General features: G+C 56.0%; 4 protein-coding genes across 4 annotated transcripts; 3 read left to right on the top strand and 1 right to left on the bottom strand.

The window, feature by feature from the left end:
* Positions 1–1,430: 1,430 nt before the first annotated feature.
* Positions 1,431–12,820, top strand: KANK3 (KN motif and ankyrin repeat domains 3). Its single transcript, XM_077121534.1, has 11 exons — positions 1,431–1,513; positions 4,608–4,673; positions 5,505–6,761; positions 6,841–6,943; positions 7,093–7,278; positions 7,374–7,458; positions 7,699–7,915; positions 10,068–10,210; positions 10,350–10,550; positions 10,639–10,734; positions 11,448–12,820. The coding sequence occupies exons 2-11, from the start codon at positions 4,640–4,642 to the stop codon at positions 11,520–11,522; spliced, it is 2,397 nt and encodes a 798-aa protein (XP_076977649.1). The 5' UTR covers positions 1,431–1,513; positions 4,608–4,639; the 3' UTR covers positions 11,523–12,820.
* Positions 11,916–13,052, bottom strand: RPS28 (ribosomal protein S28). The gene is made up of 4 exons (XM_077121536.1): positions 12,937–13,052; positions 12,786–12,833; positions 12,223–12,353; positions 11,916–11,996 (listed from the first exon to the last, which is right to left on the bottom strand). Exons 1-3 carry the CDS (start codon positions 12,973–12,975, stop codon positions 12,231–12,233), a joined length of 210 nt encoding a protein of 69 aa, XP_076977651.1. The 5' UTR covers positions 12,976–13,052; the 3' UTR covers positions 11,916–11,996; positions 12,223–12,230.
* NDUFA7 (NADH:ubiquinone oxidoreductase subunit A7) lies at positions 13,053–17,642 on the top strand. Its single transcript, XM_077121535.1, has 4 exons — positions 13,053–13,186; positions 13,630–13,679; positions 15,642–15,791; positions 17,428–17,642. Exons 1-4 carry the CDS (start codon positions 13,136–13,138, stop codon positions 17,522–17,524), a joined length of 348 nt encoding a protein of 115 aa, XP_076977650.1. The 5' UTR covers positions 13,053–13,135; the 3' UTR covers positions 17,525–17,642.
* A 2,730-nt stretch (positions 17,643–20,372) lies between these two features.
* Positions 20,373–25,084, top strand: CD320 (CD320 molecule). Its single transcript, XM_077119573.1, has 5 exons — positions 20,373–20,559; positions 23,374–23,499; positions 23,835–24,050; positions 24,328–24,489; positions 24,643–25,084. Exons 1-5 carry the CDS (start codon positions 20,421–20,423, stop codon positions 24,768–24,770), a joined length of 771 nt encoding a protein of 256 aa, XP_076975688.1. The 5' UTR covers positions 20,373–20,420; the 3' UTR covers positions 24,771–25,084.
* The last annotated feature ends 634 nt before the right edge of the window (positions 25,085–25,718 follow it).

Here is a 25,718-nt window from a genome sequence, read left to right as displayed (position 1 = left end):
TACAGTAAAAATATTAAGATTCCAATGGAAAAAAATTCCAGTGGAGTTTGCACAGGGAAACATAGAGTTCTGCTGTCTATCTGGAAAAGTAAACCAATGGGAATAGACAAAGGACTTTCTTTTTTTAGGAGGACTATCATATTTTGAGATATAATCTAAAGCTACAGTAGTTAAAACAGGGTGTCACTGGGACATGTATACAGATAGCTGTCCAGAATTCGAGAGCCTGCTTTTCCAGATGGATCACATTTTATCAAAATAAAATCTGAGCTGCTTTACACCCGCCGTCCTGCCTGCCCCTGCAACTGACCAACAGGCTGACCTTGTCAGATCTCCCATATCCAGAGCACGCCTCTCTTCCTTAACCGTGTAGTCTCCCATGGCTGAGCACCTTTCTGGAAGTGAAGTGTCATGCCTGCAGTCTGCCTTCTGGAATCCTCTCCCCAGGCTCCACACATCCTCAGGCCAGGTAAATTACTTGCCCCTCCCCCTGCGCCACCACAGACTCCACTCCCCACCTCCCTCATCCTTTACCATAAACCTTAGCTTGCAGGTGTGTCTCTGCCTCTGAGTACTGAGGCCCAGGATGGCAGAGGTTACATCTCCGCAGGGACCAGCACAGTGCCTGGCACACAGTAGGTGCCTAATAAATGCTTAGGTCATAGGAAAAAAAAATCAGTGGGTATGGTCACCTTAGATCATAATGTATTCCAATGGAGTAAAGGGTGAAATGTAATTTCAAGTCGTTATTTCAACAAACATTTATTAAGTGCCTACTGTGTGCCAGGGGGACTGGACAAAATGGTTGCCAGCACTGACCACTTCCCCGTTCTTATGGTTCTGTCACTTTAATGGGGAGTGTGGGAGGCAAATGGCAAACACATAAAGAAATAATAGAGTTATGTGTTTTTCCTCCATTTAGTGAAAATAGCTATTAGGTTCATAAATTAGCATGATGAGAAAGATAGTGAGTGAGGTGGGGCCTCATAAAACCTTTTGAACCCGGAAAGATTCAAGGAGATGACCACGTGAACCTTTGCAGGGAAGAACATTTTACGAAGGTGGAACAGCATATGCAAAGGATCTTTCCTTTACGGAGGGAAAGAGCCAGGTTCCTGGTGCTTGACCAGACGTTCCAGCTTCAACACCGGGGATTTTCCAAACACAAATCCCCCAGGGTCACTCTCCTGCTCAGGGTCTTTCCATAGCTCCCTAGTGCCTTGTGGATGAAATCCAAGCTCCCCGCGCTGAGCGAGGGCTTGTCTCTTCTGGGACAGAAACAGCTCCACTCCCGCCGTCAAGGGGCGGATGCTCCCCGCGGGGCCGGGGCCTCGCCCCACCCTCCAGGCTTCGGGGCCGCCCCGCCCTCCCCGCCGCATCATTGGACAGCTCGGAGAGCATCGCACGCTGGTTGGCTGGCGTGGCCGTCAGTTAGGTTCCAGGCCTTGATAATCTGTCCCCGAGCTTCGAGGGGGCGGGCTCCGGCGCTGGCGCGGCGGGGCTGCGGCTGCAGGTAAAGCGCTAACTCGAGGGGCGCCGAGGGGAGCGCCGGGGGATTAGGGGGTCCAGCGGGACGGGGCGCTGCACTTCCAGTCCCTCTGCCGGCTCCGCGCGCTGCGACGGGGCGGGCTCCGAGTCCTCCGGCCCGGACCCCTCCCACGTAGGGCGTGCCAGTGGCTGGCGAGAGGGGCCGGGGCTTTGGATTCGTGATCTCGCCCCCCCTGCTCCGCCCATCAGGAGCTGACTGGGGTGGGGTCCGGGGCTAGTTTGCCCCTTTAAGTGTTTCCAACCCACTTGCGGGCCCTTCCCCAGCGTTGACCCGGGACAGCCCTTTCGGGCTGGACCTGTATGGAAGGGGGCGATGCGGGAACGGGGTTGGGGGGGAAGGGCGCCTAGCGACGGCCCCCGGGCCGGCAGACAATGGTTAGCGGATGGAACCGCCCGGCGGTATTTCCTGTAGGAAAAGGTTCTGTCCCTGCGAGGCCGTCCTGGGGAGGGGGGTGGGGGTGGAGGTGGGGGCTGACCCAAGCGCTTCCTCTTCCCACCCTCATCAGCCTCTCCCCCCACCTCAGGGGTCTGAGAGTCCCGCCCCAATATTGGGGGGGGTCACACCCACCCCCCCAGGGCCACAAGCGAGAGGGCGTCCCTCCCCAGCACGCGAACCACAGAGCCCGCTGCGCGCCCCGCTCGCAGGCTTAGTGATCACAGCTCCGTGTCCCGAAATAGTACGTGGGGCGGGAGTGGGGGCGTATGGCATCGGCTCTGATGGCCTAATGAGGGGGTCTCAGGCGGAGGATTCGGATGTAGCCTTGACAGGCCAGGCAGGGAGAGGAGGAGAGGGGAGGGGAGGGGAGGACAGCCTCACGCCTCCTGTTTAGTGACGCTGCCCCCCTGGTGTTGCGACGTCTGCCTGGGCCAGCCACCCTACGCCATCAGAGACACGCAGGGACAGACGTGGGTGCAGGTGGAAGGATCGAATCCCCTTGGGCCATCTGTCCCTGCCCGGGAGGATTCTTTCTAAAAGGCGGGGGAGTGCAGTGGCCAGGGGCAGAGACTGGCCAGGCTGCTGAGTTCACATCCTGCCTCTGCCAGTGTGTAACCCTGGGCAGGTCACTTAATCTCCTTGTGCCTCAGTTTCTCCATCCGTACAACAGGGGGTGGGGGTGGGGTTATAATAATAAGAAAACTTACCTAAAAGGGTTTTACCAGTGTCAAATGTTAATACCCATAAATTCCTTGGTACAGAAAGCTGACCCATAGTAAATGTCAAAAGTGTTACTATTTTCCATTCTGGGGCATCTACCCATTTCTCAGCCTGGCCTCTAGGAGCTGGCTGTTGCAGCCGATTTGGGTCTCAGAGTGGCCCCCAACTGTTTCCTGGAGTTCCAGGCCTGGGATTCAGGTGTGACCAGTTCCCTGGAGGAGAGGGCTGACCTGGCTGAGTCACTCAGCCAGCCGTGTTAGAGGCAGACCAGGGCCCCGAGCCCAGTCGAGGCTTTTTCCACAACCCATTTCTTCCTTGTCGATTTCCTGAAAACAAGTGGTGAGAAGTGGCTGTCCTCCTGATTACCCACTATCCTGCAGCCCCACCCCTCCATAGGGTGCGGGGGACAGGAAACAGCTGCTTGGGGACTGGAAGGAACCCCATCTGGCCTTGGGGTTGCAGTGTGTCAGGGACCCAGGCTGGACAGAGGTGGGGCGTGGGTGGGAGGGTTCCCCAAAAGTCAGATGGGCTGATAGATGCTGGAGGGTGTCAGGCACACAGGCAGTTATCAGGAGGGCAGGAGGCTGGAAGGGTGCCCCTGAGGCCCTGGACTGGGTGGCCAGATGGAGGATCTGGCAGATAGGGGGGCCATGGGGAGGCTGTGGCCAGGCATGCTGGCAACGGGTCTCTAGAAGCTGGTCAGAGCCCAATCTGAAGGTACTTCCCACCGGCAACTGCTCTGTGCTGCAATTTCACCATCTGAAAAATGCAAATGATAATATCTACCCTGCAGGATTGTAATCAGGCACTTTCAGTAGGCATGACTTTCAGTAGGCATGTGATACAAGCTGCTTTCCCTTCCCTGAAGGTTTTTCCCATGGGCCCTTCAAAATCACATCTTCCCCACCCTGTGCTTTTGGTATCAAAGTTCTAGACTCAATATTTGTCCTTGTTATCTTAGAGCCCCCATCATGGCACCTGAAGAGTCATATTCCCCTTAGCCCCAAAGGACAGCCACAGCTCTCACAACCTGGGTGCCTGTAGATCCTTTATAAGCAAGCTCTCACAAAGCCCAGGACAGAGCCCTGTGGCCCTACCCTAGAGACCTCCCACTGTAAGTCCAAATGATATTCCACAATTCTCCATCATTCCGACATCATTCACCCAAGAGACACTGGTAAAAATCAAGATGCACCATTCTACCTTGTTTGCATTTTTCTAATTTCTCTAAGAAAAAGAAATTCAAAAGATTCTGTTCTTTTACTAGGCTGCATCTGACAAGATGAGTTTTTTTTTTTTCCAATTAATTCAGTGTTATTGAGATGTGTTCACATATTCACACACCATACAAACCATCCAGAGTGTACAATCAACCAGATGAGTTTTTTGTTTTGTTTTTTTCATGGGCAGGCACGGGGAATTGAATGTGGGTCTCCAGCATGTCAGGCAAGAACTCTGCCTGCTGAGCCACCCATGGCAGGCGAGAACTCTGCCTGCTAAGCCACCATGGCCCACCCCAGATGAGTTTTTAATGAGCCCAAGAAAGGGTTTCCTTTTCTAAAGGCTCATACCCAACCCCTCTGAGCACACAGGGATTGATGGTAAAGCCAGCAGGTTTGGAATGCTCCAGATGCCAGCTACTCTTGTTCTTTTTATCTTGCTCTCTTTTCCTCTTAATGAATTTCATTCCTTTTCCTGCCCAAGTTTCCAGGTCTTTTGAGGCAGGAGACAAGGTGGGGGGGGGGGGGTGCTAGGAGTGTGAGTAGAAGCTCTTGGGGCTGTTCACCCCTCGGACTCCCCAGCTGATCCCAGAGACTTTCCCAAGTGGGGCAGGGCCTGCTTCTCATGATATAAGGTCGGGGCAGGGTAGCCCCACCCTTACCCACTTTGGGGCCTTTTTCAGGGTCTGTCTGGTGGCTGGCTGCTCCAGGAAACATGGCCAAGTTTGCTTTGAATCAGAACCTGCCCGGTGAGTGTGTAAGATGAATATGTTTGGGCACAGATCCACACTTGGTGCCCACACGTGTGGACACAGGCCTCTTCACAGTAGCCAGGGGGGGTCCATTATAATCATCTATCAGATAAACATCCATCACTGCCCTGCTTAAAGCCCGCCTAGGGTGCCCCATCAATTGTGGAATAAAATCCCTGCTCCTAATGGTGGTTCACAGGACATAGTCTGGCCTCTGTTCTCCTCTCCAAGTGCTCTCCTGCCTCCCCTCCCTCACTCTGTCCCACACCCTGGCCTCCTCTCCACTGTTACTTCAGCCTACCCAGCTCACTCCTACCCCAGGGCCTTTGCATCAGCTGTTTTCTCCTGGGACCCTTCTGTCCCCACTTGCTTCCTCCACATCATTCAGGGCTCAATTTATACATCCCCATCCGCAGGAAACTTTTCCTGACAAACAAAGCCAAAGTCCAGCCTCCTCCAATTATTCTATTTAATTGTGCTATTATTACTGTGGCCCCTAGCACCATTTGAAATGTTTGTCCATCTTAACCTTGTTTCCTACCAGAGTGCAAGGATGTTTTTCTGTTTTGCTCACTGCTGTGGCCCCAGCACCCAGAAATGTGTCTAGCACATAGTAGGCGCTCAGTAAATTGTGCGATTGTGACTATTTGGGGGCAGATAGGCGTGCGAGTTTCGGGCAGGAGGGTGCGCGATGGCACGTGTGCAGAGCTTGATGGAGTTGGAGAAGAGCAGGCATGCCACGGGGCAGTGAAGAACCCGCCCCGGTCTGTACAGTTTCTCCGGGGTCTCCCCGGCCTGACGCGCTCCACTCTCCCGACATGCCCGCAGACCTGGGTGGCCCCTGCCTGTGTCCCGGCCTGGCCGGGGGCGCCCGCAGCCCGAATTCGCCCTACTCGGTGGAGACGCCCTACGGCTTCCACCTGGACCTGGACTTCCTCAAGTACGTGGAGGAGCTGGAGCGCGGCCCCATCGCCCGCCGCGCCCCAGGGCCCCCGCACACACGCCGTCCCCGGGCGACTAGATCTGGCCTCGCGGCCGCGCGAACCCCAGGCACCTGGACTTCCAGCGAGTCTCTGGCTAGTGACGATGGCGGCGCGCCGGGCGCGCTCTCCCCGAGAGCGCCTCCGGGATTCCTGCAGCCGCCGCTGTCTCCGCGCTCCCTGGCGCGCAACTCGCGCGTCGAGCACACGCTCCTGGAGACCAGCCGGCGGCTGGAGCTGGCGCAGACGCAAGAGCGCGTGCCCAGCCCCGCACGCGCAGTCCTGCGAAGTCCGCGCGGGTCCGGCCGCAGCAGCCCCGCCCCCAACCCTGTCCCCGCCTCGCCGGGCCCCGCTCAACTGCAAGTGGTGCGCGAGCAGATGGCCGCGGCGCTGCGGCGTCTGCGCGAGCTCGAGGAACAGGCGCGCGCACTGCCCGAGCTGCAGGAGCAGGTACGCGCGCTGCGCGCCGAGAAAGCGCGGCTGCTTGCCGGGCGCGCGCAGCCCGAGCCCGACGGCGAGGCCGAGGCCGAGGCGCGCCCAGCCAAGCTCGCCCAGCTGCGGCGGCTCACCGAGCGCCTGGCGGCCAACGAGCGCGGCGTCCGCGCCAGGGCCAGTCCCTGGGCCGAGGGCCCCGATGGGTCGGCCGCCGGGCGCCTTGAGGGTGCCCCCCAAGTCCTCGAGTTGGCGGCTGCGACCCCCGACGGGGCGTCTCCGACCCGGGAGATGAGCACCCAGGCCGTGCCGGAGACTCGGGAGACCGGTGTGGAGGCGGTTCCCGACACCGTCGAGGTGGACGCGTGGGTGACGGAGGCGCTGCTGGGACTGCCCGCGGCCGCCGAACGCGAGCTGGAGCTGCTGCGCGCCAGCCTGGAGCACCAGCGTGGGGTGAGCGAGCTCCTGCGGAGTCGGCTGCGGGAGTTGGAGGAGGCCCGCGAGGTCGCGGAGGAGGGGGCGGCGGCGGCGGCCCAACTTGAACGGCGCGAGGCCGCCACCCAGACCTTGTGGAGGTGCGCCGAGAAGGCCACGCAGACCAAACCCTTGGCCGAGACCGCGCAGGAAAACCAGCCCGGACCCGCGGAAGGGAACAGGGCCGTGGCCCCCGCGGGTGAGTCCCGACCCCTCGCCGAGTCCCGGCCTCTTGGCCACGGGACTCGGACTCAGTGCGCTCATCTGACCCCCGCTAGGCACCCTCAAATCGATCATGAAGAGACGAGACGGGGCACCTGACACCATCCAACCCAAGCCCGGACCCAAGAGCTTGCAGTTTGTTGGGGTCCTCAACGGAGAGTGAGCACCTTCCCCGTATCCCCTACCCCCAAGGCAGCACTTGCGGCTCTGCCCCCTCACTCGCAGTGCGTGGTCTTGGCAAGCCTCAGTTTCCTCATCTGTGAAATGGGTAGCGCAGATTCAGCAGACACCTCCCACCGTGCCCCCAGGTATGAGAGCTCATCCAGCGAGGACGACAGCGACAGCGAAGAAGGCGCCGCCGAAGCCCCGCAGAGCAGCTCCTCGGGCTCAGGGGAGGACAGCGCCGGTGGTTCCGACTCGGGCACCGCTGGCTCACCCTGCGGCGGGGACGCTCTGGACCCCGAACCCGAGGCTCAGCCGGGTGCACAGGGGAGGTGAGCGGCGCCAGGCGCTTAGTGTGGTGTCGGCTGTCCCCCTCCCTGTCTCTGTGGCTCTGCCACCCCTCCTGAACGTCTCGTCTTCTCCAAAGGTGCGAACTGAGCCCGCGCTTGAAGGAGGCGTGCACTGCACTGCACCGGCAGCTGAGCGGTCCCCGCGGCGCTGCACGCGACGGCGTGAGTGCCGGGAGCAGGGAGGGCCTGGCGCTACGCGCGCGAGGTTTCATAGAGACTGGGCCCAAGTCCGGACCCCTTGTGCTGGGGACCTCCGCTGGTCTCCAAATGGTCGACCCCATCTCCTGGTTCCTCAAAGGCCTTCCCACCGCCAATTAGGTCTCCCCGGCCCAGTCCCCGACCCCTTTCCCCCACCTCGCCCTGGATCATCGCTGACACGCTTTCCTCCCACTGTCCCAGCAGGGCGCAGCGCGCCTTGTGGCCCAGGAGTGGTTCCGCGTGTCTAGTCAGCGACGCTCTCGGGAGGCGCCGGTGGCCGCGGTGTTGGGGGCGGTGGCGAGCCTGGGACCCGAGCTTTTGGCACACGTGGTGAACCTGGCCGACGGCAACGGGAACACGGCACTGCACTACAGCGTGTCCCATGGGAACCTGGCCATTTCCTGCTTGCTACTAGATACGGGTCAGCGGCAGAGAAGGCTGGGCCCGGGACCAGGGGGTGGGGGCCACGGAGGGGAGCGCCTGGGTGGGTCCAGTCTGAGAGAATCGAGGAAGAGGGCAGAGAAAAGCAGGTCAGGTGGAAGTGGGCACTGCTCTGCCCTCCTCCAGGCCCTTAGTAGATGGGTAAGCCAGGGCCTTTTGACTCTTCCACGGTCCGAGCTCTGCCCTGGCTCTTCTCCCACTTTGCAGGGGAGGGAATACTGCTTGGGGTTACATAGAACTCAGTGGAAGGGAATTGATTTCAACCACCCCAGCTTCCTGGTTTGTGAAGTAGTGATGTCAAAACCTCCATGCCGGGGCAGCTGTGATAACACATGTAAAGCAGGCACTGTAGGGAGGTCAGCAAATGGTCATCAGGGGACGTGCCCTGGGTCCTCCCCATGTCCTTGGTCCTTGAGATTCCAGTTTCAGCACTGCCTCATTCCTGAGTCTGTGTCTGGCTACCCACCTCCTCTCCAGCCTCACTGGCGCTCTGACTCCCTCCCAGGGCCTAGGCCTGGCTGTCCGGACCCCCAGGCCTGCACTGGCTGCATTTGACACGTTTCCACTACCTTCCTCCTGCTTGCCCATCCCCTGCACCCCCTAGCAGAGATACATACACCCAGACATGGCTAAGGCCAGCCATTGGGAACCTACTGTGTGTGGCCCTAGGGGAGGAGGTGGGTTCAGATCCTACCACTTTCCCCAAGGGATTCACAGGTCAGGGGGATGACAGGAGCCTCCACAAATCCCCCCCCCCCCATCCCTGCAGGTCTTGGTGAACTGGGGAAAGGCACAACTGCTCTGGTCTGGACAGGGACCCAGGGCATAGGAGGAGACAGTGAATGAGTATTTAAAAAAAAAGGCATTTCCTGCCCATCACCTGTCTTTCAGGCCCTGAGAGCCAGGACTGTAGAAGTGGCAAGGCAGGTGAAGGGCACTGGTCACCACAAAGGGCTACAGCATCTTGACCTTCTCTACATTTTTGTTTGTTTAGGACATGTAAAGTTTTAGTATCTGGTAGTGGAACTTTCCAGGGAGAGCAGAGCAGGCATAAGTAGGTCTGAGTGGCAAGGGGGAAAGAGGACTTGTGTTGGCTGTTTAATATTTTTTTGGTGGTAACAATTTTTACGTGGCATACAATTTAACATTTCCCATATCAACCACTTTCCAGTATACAATTTAGTCATGTGAATTACATCCACATGTGCAACCACCGCCACCATCCATGACCAAAACTTTTCCATCATCCCATGAAGCATTAAATCCCCATTCCCCACCCTCACCCTGGATACCCTGTAATCTTGTCTCTGCATTTGCAGACTCACCCCACATTTTAAAATCACTTGAATTAATCCTTTTCCTCCGCGGTCCTCCATCAGATTCCTCACCTCACTGGATATCTATTCCAGGACCCTGCTCTTTTTCCTGAGTCCCTCTCTAAACACCCCTCCTATCCACTCATGCCCCCAAACCATCCCTATCCTTGTGAGCTTTCAAGTGGTGGGACAGACAGGCGTTAAAACAATCACTCCAGTAAATTACATCCAAACAGAGGAAGGTGCTACGAATAAGAGGACTGGGATAACAGCCCACCCCAGAGGTAAACTGAGCTTGATGCTGGCATTTGATTATGAAAGACAAGCAGCATTAGCCAGGCTGGCCGGGAAGAGGAGTGTTTCTAGAGGAAAGAACAAATGCCAGAGAACGCAGGCTCTCACTGGCTACGGTGGACGGGCTGCTGCACAGAACCTGGAGTGGATATGGAAACCAGAGCGGAGGCACACAATTCTCGAAGAGTCATGCTGGTGGCTTGCATGAGGGTGGGAGCCATGAAAGTGAGAATATCCATCCACTTAAACAACGAATGCTTACTGAGCACTTAACTAGGTACCAGGTAGCTCTAATTACCAGCACATCACCACAGAGAGCAAAACAGGGTCAGGGAAGGTGTTTTCCTAAGGGGAGAAAACTGGAGGGGGAGCCATGTGGCTGTTGGGGGAAGGGTGCTAAGCAAACAGAACAGTAGCCGCCTGAGGTGGCCTGTAATGCAGAAGATGAACCCCAGGTATGAAGGGAGGCGAGTGGGCCAGGATGTCAATCTCTTGGTTGACCAGTCCCTTCCCCTCACCCAGGGGTCTGTGAGGTAGACCGCCAGAATCGAGCTGGCTACTCAGCCCTTATGCTGGCTGCACTCACCTCCGTGGGGAAGGAGGAGGACATGGCTGTGGTCCAGAGACTCTTCCACATGGGTGATGTCAATGCCAAGTCCAGCCAGGTGTGTGGACAGCCCCTCTCAGGATCCCTGAGGCTGGGGGTTGGAGGGTGTCATCCCACCCAGGGAACCCACCTTAGTCCCTTACTTCCCTTCTCCCAGAGCTTACCCCAGCCCTGTCCTCTTCTTTCCTGTCCCTTAGACGAAGCAGACAGCTCTCATGCTGGCCATCAGCCATGGCTGTCAGGATATGGTGGCAGCCCTGCTGGCATGTGGGGCCGATGTGAATGCACAGGATGTGGATGGGGCCACAGCACTGATGTGTGCCAGCGAGTATGGACGCCTGGACACTGTGCGGTTGCTGCTGGCCCAGCCTGGCTGTGATGCAGCCATCCTGGACAATGTGAGCCACCACAGAGCTGTTATGAGGGGAGGGGAGGTGCAGGCAGGCACAAATGGCTTGACTCAGGGGCCTGTTTCTAATGTCTCAGGAGGGCACCAGTGCCCTGGCCATCGCCCTGGAGGCAGAGCAGGATGAGGTGGCTGCCCTGCTGCATGCCCACCTGAGCTCAAGCCAGGCTGGTCTGGTGAGTACAGTCCCAGCCCCCACGAAAGAAAGGAGGATACCAAGTATGCTCCAGGAAGGAGGCCTTCCTTCCTGATTCCCCAGGGGAGCACCAGGGATGGGACCTTGTGCTTGGATGCTCTTAGGAGGCCAGGATTCTATGTTTATTCTACAAAATGCCCGTGAGATAGACAACAACTACTTTACAGAACATGACACTGAGTCCTTAAAAGGGGAAGTGACCTGGCGGAGGTCACGCAGGGTGGGGTTGAAGAAGACTTAAGATTTGTCATGTCACATCCCTGTGAGACTAGTTTCAGATGAAAGACAAAACCTATGGTATTAAACAGAGTGAGGGAAGAGGGTGCAGTTTCCCAGGAAGTCAGCTTCAGGACTGGCGCTTGGGTGAGTTTGGCAGCAGCAGGGAGGGGAAAAGTAGGTCTGGGAACAGAACACACACGAGTTTGAGTCCAAGAGGCAAACGTTTTGTTTAGATGACAAGTGCCAGGCTCAATTCTAAACACTTCGGATTCATTCCACGAGTTCAATTATTCTATACTAGCCTCACACTTTAAGAGATCAAGTGCCTAGTCAGTGTCAGAGTGACAGAGATGAGATTCAAACCCCTCCACTGTCAGAGAGGGCTAAATGCTCGGCCTCTAGACTCCTGCAAAAGGCAAGATTGTAACAGCCCCCCACCCTTACCCCGCCCCGCCCCAATCTCTCCTGAGCCAGCAACCTCTCGACTCCCCCAAGGCTGTGCCCGAAGGAGAAAGTGATGACAACGGAGAGGACCCTCAGCCTCAGTAAGAAGCTTGGCACACTGGACCTGGCACCTGGGGGGGACCCTCACTCCCCCACCCTCAGGAGAACAGCAGCAGCTAGGGTTCTCCACCCAGGTGCTAGTCTTGGCCCACAAAGACTGTTTCCTTTTAGGTAGCTCGGTGACTGCCCCTGGCTTACCTCTCCCCCATCCAACCCTCTTCCCTAAATAAAACATTCCTACTAAGCCTATGTCTTGTCTGGGGGCACACAGAAACACACAAATGCTTCTCCTCAGAAATACACCCCATTGGGGAGGAAGAGCCACCCCCAAAGTGTCCTGGATACAGAACACCGGGGGGCCATATTGCAAAGGGTCAAAATAGGCCCTAGAGGTAGCCTAGTGCAATCCCAATCAGACAACGCTTACAGAAACAGGGGTTTACATACAATACAAACGGTTTATTTAACAGTCGGAGATCATCTCCACGGGCCAGGTGGTCGACCCAGACATCCAGGACCCTGAAACAGACCCAAGCATGAGATGCTAGCAGGCCACCACCCCTCAGAGACTCCCTCTGATCCCAGGCAAAACCCTGGTACCGACAAACTCTCTCTCCCACACTGCCAATCTTACCAGACCTTTTCCATGTCCCAAGACCTTCTCACCCATAGCCTTATTAGAGAAGCCTCCCTAACACCAGCCAGGGGTCTCACACGGCGCCCCCGACTCCAGTTCTGCACTCACCAGCAGGTTCAGCGCAGCCTCCGAGCCTCTCGTTCAGACTCCAACAGCGTGAGCACATCGCCCTCGCGCACTGGGCCTTTCACGTTGCGGATGATGGAGCGGCTCGTGTCGTCCATGAATTCCACACGCACCTACCGACCCGCCAAAGGTGGGGAAGAAGTCAGGGCGGGCATCGCGAGTCGGGATGGAGACAGGAACTTAAAGTGTGTCCGAGCAGGGAAAGCAGCACAGAACGAGGAGCCGTGGAGAACAGAGCTCCAGAAAAATCTCGAGCAGAAAACCACCGCGGGGTGGAGGAGAGGGAATTTCAACTTTGGGACACGAGCAAGAGCGGCAGGAAGTGTGCGGTGGGGTGGGCTGGGCCTTTAGGTCCAGCGACTCTCACCCAACTCCTAGGTTCCTCCCGTCCGGGACCCGAACCCCGGCTGGCAGGGCCTTGATAAGGACTCGGACGCTCCCGGAGGTCCGGGATAAAGGGAGACTCGGTTCCAGCCGGCCTGGGGCCCGGAAGTAATTACCAGAGCTCAGATCCCGGGGAGTCGTCGGAGCTCCCACCTACTCACCTGCGTGCACTGTCCCTGCGAGCCGGTCCTGCCCAATACCTTGGTGACCTGGCGGAAAGAACCTGGGGTCAAGCCTGACCCGCCCAGCCCCCGGTTCCCTTACACACTCCCTCCTCTCCCCGGCCCCCAGAAATACGGATCCTCGTCTCACCCGGGCCAGCTTGATAGGCTGCACGCGACTGGTGTCCATGATGGCGCCGGTCAGGCGGAGAGGAGTCACGTGCTACGGGACGAACTTTTATTTGACACCCTAGGCCCCGCCCACTCCCGCTCTCGCGAGATCCAGACCCGGCCTTCCCGGCAGCCCTCGCGGAAGAGGCGTCACCGGCGCCCTTCAACGGCGGCGGAAGATGGCGTCGGCTACCCGCTTCATCCAGAGGCTACGGAACTGGGCGTCTGGGGTGCGCTGGGCGGGCTGGGCCGCGCTGGGAGAACCGTTGGCTCCTTTGTATCCCGGGCCGGTCCCGGTTACTGACCTCCCTCTTGCATCCCTACGCTTGCGGTCTTTAAGGCCGGGAACTCCTTCGGTCCTGCGTTTTTCCAGGGACGTGACCCTCACTTACCCCGGGATCTCCTAACTTGTGACCCCCTTCAGCTCGGGACACACGGGCCTCCGACTCTCAGCCCTCGGCTCTAACCGTTGGCTGGAGACCCACTGAGAGCTGGGACCTCTTCAGCCCCGGTCCTCCTTAGCTCTAGATTTCGTGGTTCCGGCCCCCTGGCTTTCCTTTTCACCTCCAAGCCATATCCCGGCCTCCGTCTGTCCATCCTGGATCTTCCCTGCCCTCGCCCTTTCCTTCCCAGGGGTGCCCTGCAGGCTGACCAACCCCCTGTCCTCCCACAGCACGATCTGCAAGCGAAGCTGCAGCTGCGCTACCAGGAGATCTCCAAGCGGTGAGCAGGCCCGGCTCGCTGCCCAGCCGGGGCCCTGTCCTGTCCTCAGCCCCCAACCCCGACCCCGGACAGTCTGTTCTTTTAGCGTCCTGGCGAGCTGTGGAGGCTGAGAAGGTTTGCCTTTATCTTTGCTGGACTCCCTGTCGTGGAACAACAGCCAGGCTGGGCCTTCGTTTCCAGTGGAAATCACGATTAGTGGGGCCACGCTAGTTAGTATGAATCATTCCCATACTCCAGATGAAAAAAATTGAGACAAGAAGGGACTAATTTATTGGCTTAAAGTCATTCAGAAACCAGAAAGTGGCAAAGCTGGGACTTAAACTCAGAAGTGTCTTGATTTCCAATTCATTTATGTCCAAAATTACTTCACGTTTATCAAGCCCCTGCCCTCAGCCTTGGGGCTATCATGGTGAACAAGAAAAGTTCATAGCTTGCATTCCTTTCATGGAGTTCACATTCAAGGGATGGAGAAACGGGTAGAAATAAACGTATAGGCTTACGTTGTTCTTGAATGCTCTGCAGACAAAACAAAATGAATGAGAGTAAGCTGGACTGTGAGGCCAGATGACTATGATGGTCCTTCTCTTAAGGGATTGACTTTAAAGTTGAGGCTGGAATAATGAGGAGCCAGTCAAGGGGTAATTATTGAAAAAGTATTCTGAGCAGTGGGAACTATAAATGCCAAGGCCCTGAGGCTGAACAGAGCCAGAAATAAATTAGTGTGGCTGGAGATAATGGTATCATATGAGGTCAAAGGACTACCGAGGCCTTGTGGTAGAGATGAGGCAGTCACTGGGGGTTGTTAGCCTGAAAGAAAGAAAGAAAAACAGCATTAAGGTAGCCAACATGTAACTAACTGCAAATGTCGAAGTACTGAAGAATTGCTTTTCTGCCAGGGTAGTCCAGAAAATAATTCTTGGGCCTGTTGGGGAAATGGTTTTGTAAAAGTTCTTTAGGGCATTTTCTTCCTCCAGTGGTTCATTTGGCCTTCTGGTTCTTTTCGCCTTTTCTGTGCTAGGGTTGTAGAAAGGGAGGACTTCTTGTGCAGAAAGTCATCTCAGCTCCCCAGGGTTTAAGAAAGTTTTGGCTTTCACAGAATGTATTGCTTTTCATAGTAGATTCATTTAAACTTGTTTTTGTTGTTTTTTTAAAATACAATGACCATAACTTGTTCTAAGGAAATAAGCTTAAGTCCTGGTGAAGCAGTTACTAGACAGAAAATTTCTGTATAGACATGTTTAAATGGAAACTTGTTTTCATGATAATCTCTGTCCTCCCCTCTCTGCTACATTCTCCAGGGAATTCTTCTCTTTGCCATTATTTTGTTTTGAGGATAGGGTTCCTTTTAAGGCCCCAGGCTTCTTTGTCAATCAGCCCGGGGTTAGCTCAAACCATAGCAGAGCTCCATTCACTTCCCCTCTGGCCACAGCCAGTCTTGGTGTCTGACACCATGCAGGTGCAGGGAAATTCAGAGGATGTGGTCCCCCACAGCTCCAAAGACAATGTGCCAGCAGCTCTTTGAGTAGTAAGCCTTGATCACAGCAGTGTTCTTCAGAGAGTTTCTGGGATGTCAGAAATTGCAGGGGTTCTGTAGCCTGACCTTTGGGGGCAAAAGCCTTGCACAGTGGATCTAATCTAGGGCTGTGAAGTATTTATTTCCTGACACCTGCAGGTGGTGGTGAGGCCAGTGACAAGCTCTGGGCCCTGGGGAACCTCACAAAGGGTCCTCTACCCATCATATTCGGGCCAGGTGGGGTAGACCCAGCCCTCACTTTCCAGCTCCTTTGCAGCAGCAGCAGTGTCTTCCACCTGCTCCTGAGCCCATTGCACCCTGGGCATGCCTCATCCTAAAGACTACGCAGCTTGACTCTTGTGACTGCGGTGATAGGCCTATACTCCAGCCTGACACGCCCATGAGGGGGTAAGTTGATTTGCTTCAATGCCCATGTTCTTTCTCCTCAGAACTCAGCCTCCTCCCAAACTCCCAGTGGGTCCCAGCCACAAGCTCTCCAACAATTACTACTGTACTCGCGATGGGCGCCGTGAAGCTGTTCCCCCCTCAGTCATCATGTCCTCACAGAAGGTGCTTGTGTCAGGCAAGCCAGCAGAGAGGTGAGAGCCTCCGGCATTGTTTGCCCAGAGCCCCCCACACCCATCCCCCCACATACACACACTGGCCCTTTATCCCCGACTTGTAGGAAAAGTGCATTTCAAAGTCCCTTTTTTAAAAAAATAGAAAGAAGCAGAAACAGGTCCTGTGGCCTTTTTGTCTGAGAGTTCAATTTAATCCTGACCCAGCCAAGGCTTGGGCTGAGAGCAAATGAAGCTCCAGGATCCCTTCAAGGGTTCTGGAGAAAACCCAGGCATTACTGTGGTTGTGATTTAGCATTCTTCATAAAGAGAGAATTGTGTAAACCTCAGGGACCCTCAAAACCTGTTTGGTCCCTGGCCACAGGTGTCTGAGTTAAATGGGAACAATAATAGCATCCACCTCAGGGTGATGTTTTCAGTGTTCATTGTCACATGAATATTTGTAAGCTCTCAGAATGGATTCTGTCACCGTTCATGCCATGCCTGCCTCCTAATAACTCCATGAGTTAAGCGGTAATGGCCCCTTGTTGCAGAGGAGAATATCACGGCTCAGCGAGGCTAAGTGACTTTTCTGGCTCTCACAGCCTGTAGGTAACAGTAGCAGGATTTCACAGCAGTTTGCCCTGACCCCCAGTGGTGTCTTGGCTCTGTGACTAATGCACATGGCTTTGGGCCAGGCCCTAAACAAGCCTTGTTGCCACATCTGTAAAATAAGGGTGGAAGGATTGCAGCATGATAAGGTGTTGTTAGGCGACAAGGCCAGGGCCTGCTGCATTTAGGACTTAGTAACTGCTTGGTATAGTGTTCCTTGTTACCGTCTGATTCTTGCCCAAGTCCAGTACCCCAGAGCATTTCCTAGGAGGCTGCCTTTTACTGCTTCCTCCCCATTGAGGCTGATGGAAGGGTGGGACAGCCTGGAAGGGTAGGAGGGCCTGGAACTTCTGTGCCTGGGGGCCACCTCTGTGATGAGAGTCCATCTGCCTGCTTCCTTTCCTTTCTTGCTTGGGTATGTTCAGTCCTCTCCAGCTCTAAGCTCCAGAAATTCAAATAGGGCTGGGGCCTGGGGGAGAGAGGCTTATACTGGATTTGGCTGGTACAGTGTGTCCTTGGGCCTCACCTTTGGCCAGCCATGGATCAAAGGACATATGTTTAAATTGCCCTCAGCCCTACTAGTTCGAGGGCCTTGTGAGGGTGGCCTCACCATTCCAAGTACATATGCAGTAAGCACGTGAAGGATGGAGGCACAGTGGGCATGCATCACCTGAGTGCTTGATCCTTCTGCCAGTATCCTGTTCTGGGACAGCAGGGAGGGGGCCGGGGACTTATTTACCCTGAGGGCTGTAAGTTGACAAGTGGAGCTGGAGGAGGAGCCCAGCGCCTCATGGCTGGGCTCTGCACCCAGGAGCCAGGGCAGGTCCAGAAGGGTTCACACAGACTCGGGGGCAGAAAGGAGCCAAGCTCCCAGCATAGCAGGGGCTGGTCCAAACGAGGGATCTGTTGGGGCACCAGAGGGGTTTGGGCGTCTGAAACACCCCATGCTCTGTCCTCCGAAGTCTCAGCAGGCATGTTTGATCAGGGACAGATGTGGCCTCTCTCTGATCCTTCCACAGTGTTCTCTGGAAATTGAGCCTAAATGCTTCTGTTTTCCTTCCTCCAGCTCACCTGGTGGTGTGGCCACCTCTGAGAAGAAGGCAGTGACACCAGCTCCACCCATGAAGAGGTGGGAACTGTCTGAGGATCAGCCTTACCTGTGATTCGGCCAACTAGGGCAGCTGGCTGTGCCCTCAAGGCCAGCTGAGTGCTTCCCTTCCTTGGATTCCCTGCAAGGAGCACGTGACCTGTTTATGATAAATATATTGAGCTCAAGTTTCACTTTTGACTTGTATTTTTTAAGCTTCACTTGACTTTTTTGGATTTTGGGGTGAAGTTAATGCTGAGTCTGCTAACTTGGTCGGCATTCCAGGGGTAGAGGTGGGGGCAGTGATTCTCAAGCTCCAGGGTGGCACTCTTTCCCTGCTACAGAGGGAAGTGACTTGTGCAGGGGGCCCAGAGATGTCACCATCCTTTCTCTAAGGACCCAGTTCTACCCCAGAGAGGGTGGGAATGGGTGGCCTCTCTGGGGAAGTTAGGTGTTTGAGAAACATTGACTATGAAGTCAGCATGGGGTGGGGGGTGGGAGGCATTGACGCAATGGGGGTGAGTGCGGGCTGCTCACTTGCCTTGCTTGGAGAGCTCCCCCAGCCTTTGCTCATGTGGACATCCACCTGGCAATTACTAAGTACCTGTGCACCACGGGCCCCACCTGACCCTGGCCACCCTGCTGCTCAGGGGAGGATGCAGCCAATTGGCAGGTGAGGACAGTAAGGGTGGCCCATGGGGAAGGCTCACCTAAGGCAGGCCAGAAAACATTTATGCTAAGGCCTAAGGGGTGAGGAGGAGTTGGCCAAGGGAAGGAAGGTGGCATGTTCCTGTGAAATAAGTAGGAGTGAAGGGGTTCCACACAGTGAGTATGAGGGAGTGTCGTGATTGCCTCATGGAAGGACCTGTAAACTTTCAGCAGGGAAAGATCAATGATGTTCCAAGAACTGGGCAAGGCCCTCTGGGGGATGAGAGTGTTGAGATTGCCCTGTCCTCTGAAAGCTTAGAACAATGCAAAAAAAGTTCCCAGGCCCAGGCAGGAAGAGTGGGCATTAAAAGCCTAAAAATTCATCAAAGGAAGCACCTTTGCAAGGCTTCCTGGAGGAGGAAGGATTCTGGGGCAGAAGTGTGAGTCAGATTCAGGAAGAAGGTCAGGAAGGAGAGGAAAGTTGTGTCCTGGGGATAGTGTGTGCAGGGGCTTCCGGAGACCCCAGGCATTCCAGACTTTAACCTTTGCAGGGTGTAATGCCATTGAAGGTGTTTGAACAGTCTTATGACCCATACTTCAAACCTGGCATGAGTGAGGGCTGACACCTGCTGAGCACTTCCTGCATGTTAGGTACTGCCCTCAACATTTTATAACTCTGATCTCTAATTCCTGAAGCAATGCTGTGGGGTCATCACTGCTTTGGCACTCCTTGTGGAGGAAAAGCCAAGGCACTGAGAGATGAGCACATTCACCACTCACTCAGAGCTGGACCTGACCGCAGCAGCTGATGGCTTTGTAACCAACCACTGCATGTTGTCAGCTCCACATACCCATGGCCATAGCCACATACCCACATCGCCAGCCTCAAAATGGGACACGCTCCTCCTCCACTCCCCTACTACCTGCCACCCTTTCCAGTGCCCATGGCACTTTTACCTCTTAGGCCTTTTCCCCTAGGAATCAGGAAAATTATGGGGGGAAAAATACATACATATATATGTATCTATATCTATCTATCTTTATCTATATCTATTTATGTATCTATCTATCATCTATCTATCTACCTATCTACCTATCTATCTATCTATCCTCCCAAAATAGGTGTAACCTCAGAAATTTTCAAATAGTGATGCGCATTCTTAATCTGCAAATTAGGCCCTTCTTTGAAAATCTGGATGTCTTAATGTGGCTACAGGGAAAACCTGAGTGGAACACTCTTGCACACCTGTCAGTGCTGAAGGACAGTGCCTGGTCTAAGGTCCTACTGTTGGGTCCGACTGGCAGGCTGTACTCCTCCTGAAGGCGGAGCTGTAGATGGATTAATTTTCAAGGACATATTGCAGGCAGATTGGACAGAATTCCTGCTGAAGGTCTGTATGCCATGTGCCTACTGAGTGGGTGTGAAATAGATAACCCGAGGGCTGCTGGTGTCACGTCACATGTCTTGTCCATGAAGAAGGACGTATCTATAAGAATAACGTCCACCTCTCCTGTGGCTGTGAGGACTAAAGAAGCCAGATACAGAAGGACAAATACTGTATGGTTCCACTCATACGAAATAACTAAAAAATGCAGATTCATAGAGACAGAGGTTACCAGGGTCTGGAGACAGAGGGAATGGAGAGTTACTATTGAACAGGTGAAGAGTTTGTTTTGGATGAAGAAAAAGTTTTGGTAATGGATGGTGTGGATGGTAGCACAACACTGCAAATACAAGGCCCCTGAGCTGTATAATAAAAATGGTTAAAATGACAAATTTTATGTTATACATGTTACCACAATTTAACAAAAGACTGAGTCTGGCATTGTCCCAGACACCGAGCATACAGGCGAGCCTCCTGGAGCTGACATTCTAGCGGGGAATCAGACTATAAACCCGAACAAATAAATAAAATATATAGTCTATGGGTGCACAAACGATGTCACAGGAGGGGATGGGGCCTACCTAAAATAATGTAGTTAGGAAAGGATTTGTTGAGACAGTGACATTCCCGACTGCATGTATGCAGAACCTTAAATATTGTAAGTAGACACCAGCAAGTTCTTTACACCTCCCTAAAAGGGTCTACCTTTAAGTGGGCAACATATCTTTCCCATACCTCGTCATTGGGAAAAGCGGACAAGAGCCTCAAATTCTAGGTCTCCCCCTATTCGGACATTTACGGTGCACACAGCCACCGCCCCGAGGCCCTGAGGGCGGGGCCCGCCCCCCAGCCGCGGGCTCGCGCGCACGACCCGGGACAGCGCGTGCGCGGGGGTAAGTGAGACCCAGTGGTGTTGCCGGCGGCGCAGCGAGCGGCAGGATGGAGCGGCGCCGAGCGCGGCGGACAGCGGCCCTGGCCTTGGCGCTGCGGCTGCTGCTCGGCCTTGGCCCGGGACTGGAGGCCGCACCGACCTCCGCCGGCACCGCGACCCGGATCGGGCCCACCGCCTCGGCCTCAGGTGAGCGAGTCCCGCGAAGCCCACGTCCCGCCTTCGCGCGCCGGCGGCGCCTCGCTATTGGCTGCGCCGCTCTTCAGTCCCGGACACTCCCCCCCACACGTGGCTTTGGACTCCGCCGGGTGCCGGGAGCCCCGCAGCCGGGCCAGCGCGCCCTCAAGGGAGAGCCCGCGCCTAGGGGCTCCCCACCCCTTACTCACTCTCCCCCCCGGCTCCCTGGCCCTTAACTGCTTTGCCTGGCATTGCTGAGACTCCCCACTGCCTCTGCCATGTCTTCCCCCATTATCACCTTCGAGCGGCCTTCAGGCCCGCGTGGTCGGGACGGCTTGTCGCCCACTGTGCTGGCTCCACCTCTACCCGCGCAGGGGCCATCGCCTCGCCTCTCTTGCAGCAGCTGCACCATCCAAACCCCGTGCGCCTCGGCCCAAGCCCCTACCCCCCAGTTTCCTCGGCGACCATGCTCCCACCTCCCAAACTCCGCTTCTTCGCCCTCGGCCTTAAAAAACATGAGATATCTCCTTTCCTGAGACTCGAGACCCTCGGAGGGCCCCTCGTGGGCACTTTCGCCTAGGCCTAAGTGACGTCGGTGGCCGAGGGAGCAGGAGGGGTGCCCTGTCTGAGGCCCCCCATGTCGTTCTCCCATTCCAGGCAGCTGGGAGGGTTAGAGGAGCCTCCCTGGGCTCACAGCTGCCTCTTGCAGCTGGGTGCTCAGGTTCATACACTCACCACCTCTCCCACTTAGTGCATCTGGTCCCCCACCTCACCCCAAAGTCCCTGCTTTTTCCGAACTAAATGTTCCTGGTTCCTTCAAGGAGTTGGGGCTCATGTTTACTGAGGGCAGAACCCTGAGATAGGAATTTTTAGCACATCCCGTTTACAGATGGGGAAACTGAGGCTGGAAGGGGAAGTCTCTGGTTGCTTCAACTCCTTCTACCACCACCACCCCGCCCCATGAGATGTTTCACAGAGGGACGCTCAGGCCTGCCGGCGGCGGAATCTGAAGGGTGCCTGTGTTTGAGGAGGAAGCCGCGCCCGGTGCCACCAGACCCCTGTGGCGCCAGACCCCTGTGGGCAGGGAAGGAAGCTGGTCCCGGTCGTCCGTATGTTTTCCGGACTGCACAAAGCTCAATAACTGCGTGGCCTGGGGAGGGGCTGGCTGTGGGAGCAGGAAGGTCAGGACTGGAGCCTGCATGAAGATGCAAGGGGGGGTCAGAGAGGCAGGGAGGGCAGCCGAGCAGGGGCCATACCAGGGTCTCTTGCCACCTGCCTGATGCACCTAGGAGGAAGCCACAACGGCCACTCCTCTCTCCCTCTCTCAAACTCCCTCCTGCTGGCCCTGGCTCCAGGCCTGCCCTGCATACCTCCAGATCTGTGTTCCCCTCCTGTTTGGGGGCTGTGGGCCGAGCTTGGCTGCCCAGAAGCCAGGAAGACCCAGATCTCGTCCAGATTCAGCCTGGACTCCCAAGAGACCTGTGCCTTATTTTTTTATTGATATATATTATATATTCACCAACCATGTAATCATCCAAAATGTACAATCAGTGGTTCACAATATTATCATACAGCTGTGCATTTATCATCACAATCGATCACAAAGACCCTGACCTCCGCTGAGTATCCGGTCTTTGAGGGTACAGGCATTGCCAGTTTAATGAGTGGGAGGCAGAGCTTTGTGGGTCTCATGGGTCAGAGAGTAAGCTGAGATCTGAAGACTTCATGAGGGAAGGGTATTCTGGGTCAGGGAACAGCATGTGCAAAGGCCTCGAGGTGGGAATGAGCTGGGGCACTTAGAAGATCAGCAAGGAGGCCAGGGAGAAGGAGCTCAATGGAAAAGGCAGAGTGTGGCAGGAGATGAGGCCTGGGCAAAGCCTTGTGGGCCTCCAGGAGGAGGTGGCATTTGCTTTGGAGAAGATTGGGGTACTGGGGACAGTTTTGAGCCTGGGATAGCCAAAGTGGGGTGACAAAATAATGGGGACCCTGAGAGTCTCTAGGTCTGAGAGGAGATGAGGTTGGGGTCATGTCTGGACCAGGGAAAGTGGTCAGTTGTAGTGGGAATTTTTTTGTTTGTTTATTTTATAGTTTTTAATTGTTTTTTAAGTATACTGTATTTTTAATTGATATGTATTGTATATTCACACACCATGTAATCATCTAAAGTGTACAATCAACAGTTCACAATATCATCATGTAGTTGTGCATTTATCATCACAATCAACTTTCTTTTTCTTTTTTGTGAAAAATAGCATATATATATATATAAAAGAAATAAATTGCAAAGCACATTACAAAAATTAGATGTAGAACAGATTTCAGAGTTTGGAATGGGTTATGATTCCACAGTTTTAGGCTTACTTCTAGCAGATGCAGTGGGAATTTAAGACACGAGGTGACAGGGCTTGGTGACTGAGGGTCCCCTACTTGGGACCTCTGTGTCCCCTTTGCTAGGCGAGGGACACAGCAGGCCCTGTTGGACTTGACCCAGGGCAGTTTTGGAGGTAAAACTGGAAAAGAGCCCTTGCTGCAGGCAAGTTAAGCATGCAGCGTGAGGAGTCGCCTGGGAGGAGACCACTGAGCCCTGTGGAGCCCCTGGGATCAGCTGGTCCTGGGTTCGAATCCCGACTCTGCCACTGGCCCTGTAGCCGCAGACGGCAGCACCTGCCCAACAAGGCGTGTGAATTGTTTGGTTCCGAGCCCCACACCCAGTAGCTGCTCTGCTCCCCTCTGGGTCCTGGCCGCGCCCCTGGGGGTGGCAGCCCGAGACCACCATGTCCCAGGTCGAGGGCCAGGACTCCCAGGCCTCATTTGTGCTTCTCGTAGGTCCCAGCCCAGGCTCGTGCGCCCCCACCGACTTCCAGTGCCTCTCCAGCGGCCTCTGTGTGCCCCTCGCCTGGCGCTGCGACGGCGACCAGGACTGCCTGGATGGCAGCGACGAGGGCGAGTGTGGTGAGTGACCACGCCCCAGGGCGGGGCTTACAGGGAGGGCGGGGCCCAGGAGCGTGAGGATGGGGGCGTTGGCGCCTCAGGGGCGGGGCCTCTGGCATTTGGAGGCAGAGCTTGTGGGGAAGGTGGAACCGCAGGGAGGCGCGGTGCTTGTCAAAGAGGCGTGCCTTGCCGCGGGGTGACGCTTTGGAAGGCAGGGGATGGGGGTGGTTCTGATGGGGGGAGGTGACGTCATTGGCCTCAGAGGGCAAAGCTACAGGGGGCAGAGCCTCGGGGAATGCTGGTTTCCTTGGGTGGGCATTTGGGACCTGCCTGACCCGAGACCCCCAACTGTCCAGAGGTTGAGCCGTGTGACCAGAATGGGCAGTGTTCGCCACCCTCTAGCATCCCCTGCTCCTGTGACAGCGCCAGGGACTGCCCGGGTCACCCCTGCAACCCCTCGTCCTGCTCAGCTGACCAGCTGCGCTGCAGGGGGGACGGTGCCTGCATTCCAGGCACCTGGCGCTGCGACGGCCACCGGGACTGCCCCGACGCCAGTGACGAGCAGGGCTGTGGTGCGTGCACTGTGTCTCAGCTGGGGGAGGAGGCTGGGGGTTGACGGGGGTGAGTGGGGGGTTGGGGGTTGGGGGATAGGTGGGGGTGTTGCTTATAGACAAGGACCGGGCTGGGGGCACACATATCATGGGGGCATCCCAGTTAGAGGTGTCACTTCTCATCAAAAGGTTTGGGATGGGGGTGAGCCTCGAGGGTCCCCCAGAATCCCTGTGTATCCCCCCTCCCAATGGCCTGGGTGCCCCTTCCCCATCTACTGAGTGCCCGAGCTTATTGCAGGAACCGCCAAGGTCCCCCAGGGCTGGAACGCTACATCCATGGGGACCCCTGCGACCCATGAGATGATCACCTACCTCAGGAATGCCACCACTACCTCCGTCAGGGACCAGGGCTCAGAACATTCTGAAAACCAAAGTGCCTATGGGATTATGGCCGCTGCCGGTGAGTTGAAACAGCCCTCCCACCCCAGGGAGCTGGGGCTGGATGGGGGCAGACTGCAGGCCCCCACTTCCACCGATTAGGCATTTGGTGGGTAGAGGGCGCCCACTGCCCACCTAAGCTCATACCTCTGTCTGTCTGTCTGTCGCCCCGTAGCGGTGCTGAGTGCAGGCCTGGCTGCCGCCGCCCTCCTGTTGCTGTGCCGTCTATGCACCCAGGGTCACCTGATGACATCTATGAAGGACTCACTGTGGCTGCTGGAGCTGAAAACCTCCCTGCTTTAGGAGGGGGCCCCTCTCTCACCAGCATGGTGGGGGACAGCCACGGGCTCACGGGCCCTCAGAGCCTTCCCAGCTCTTCTGCCTATGCAGTAGCCCGACCCCATGACCCTGGGGGCTAGGGTCCCCAGGTGCTTGCCCTGGGGGCTGGGAGCCTAGATGGGGAAATACCCCATGGTTGGGACAGAGGAGCTGGCCCCAGTCTGCTTGCAAGGGGTGGGACGTCCCCCCCATGTCACATAGACACTCCTGCTGCCCCTACCCCCACCCCATCTGCGGGTGGTAGTGGCTATTAAAGGCTTTCATGTCTCCTGCCTGCCTCTTGAGCCTTCGTCTCCCTCAGCCCTGGTAGCCTCGTGTCCAGGCCACAGCCCCTCATCTGCAGTGGACCAGAGCAGAGAGGGTGGGACTCCGGGTCCCAGACCTGCCTTTTGCTTCCTGGGAGCCAGAGCAGAGATTGGCAGGGCTGGGGTGGTGTACAGCAGTGGAAGGCTTCTGCGCAGAGGCAGAGCCTCCCCCCGCCCCGAGAGTCCTGGCCTGCACTGAGTCCCCCTGCCCAACCCACCATCAGGGCATCTCTCTCTCTATGTGATGGAAGCTGGGCGTCCTGGGTTGGTCTCAGCTCCACCCTGGCTGCTGTGTGACCAAGACTCTTCTCTAACCCTCAGTCTCCTCATCTCTGAATGGGTGCTGAGGGCCCCAACAGCCTCCTTGCAGGGCTGGTGTTTTTTTGAAGTGGCCTAGGTATCTGCTGTGGGCTGGCTCTGTGCAATCCAGTGCTGGGGGCGCCCAAGACGAGAGATTCACTCCCCACTCAGGATCATGGGGCTCCAATATCTGCAGGCGGTGAGCTGGCCCCTGATAAAGAAGCACCCTCTACCCTGATAAAGGTAGAGGGAGTGGACGCACCAGGAGGGCTTCCTGTAGGAGGCTGAATTCTGGGGTGAGGAGGCT

The sequence above is a fragment of the Tamandua tetradactyla genome, chromosome 11 (genome assembly GCF_023851605.1).
Source record: "Tamandua tetradactyla isolate mTamTet1 chromosome 11, mTamTet1.pri, whole genome shotgun sequence".
In the NCBI taxonomy this organism is placed as follows: domain Eukaryota; kingdom Metazoa; phylum Chordata; class Mammalia; order Pilosa; family Myrmecophagidae; genus Tamandua; species Tamandua tetradactyla.
This window is presented reverse-complemented; position numbering and strand designations above follow the sequence as displayed.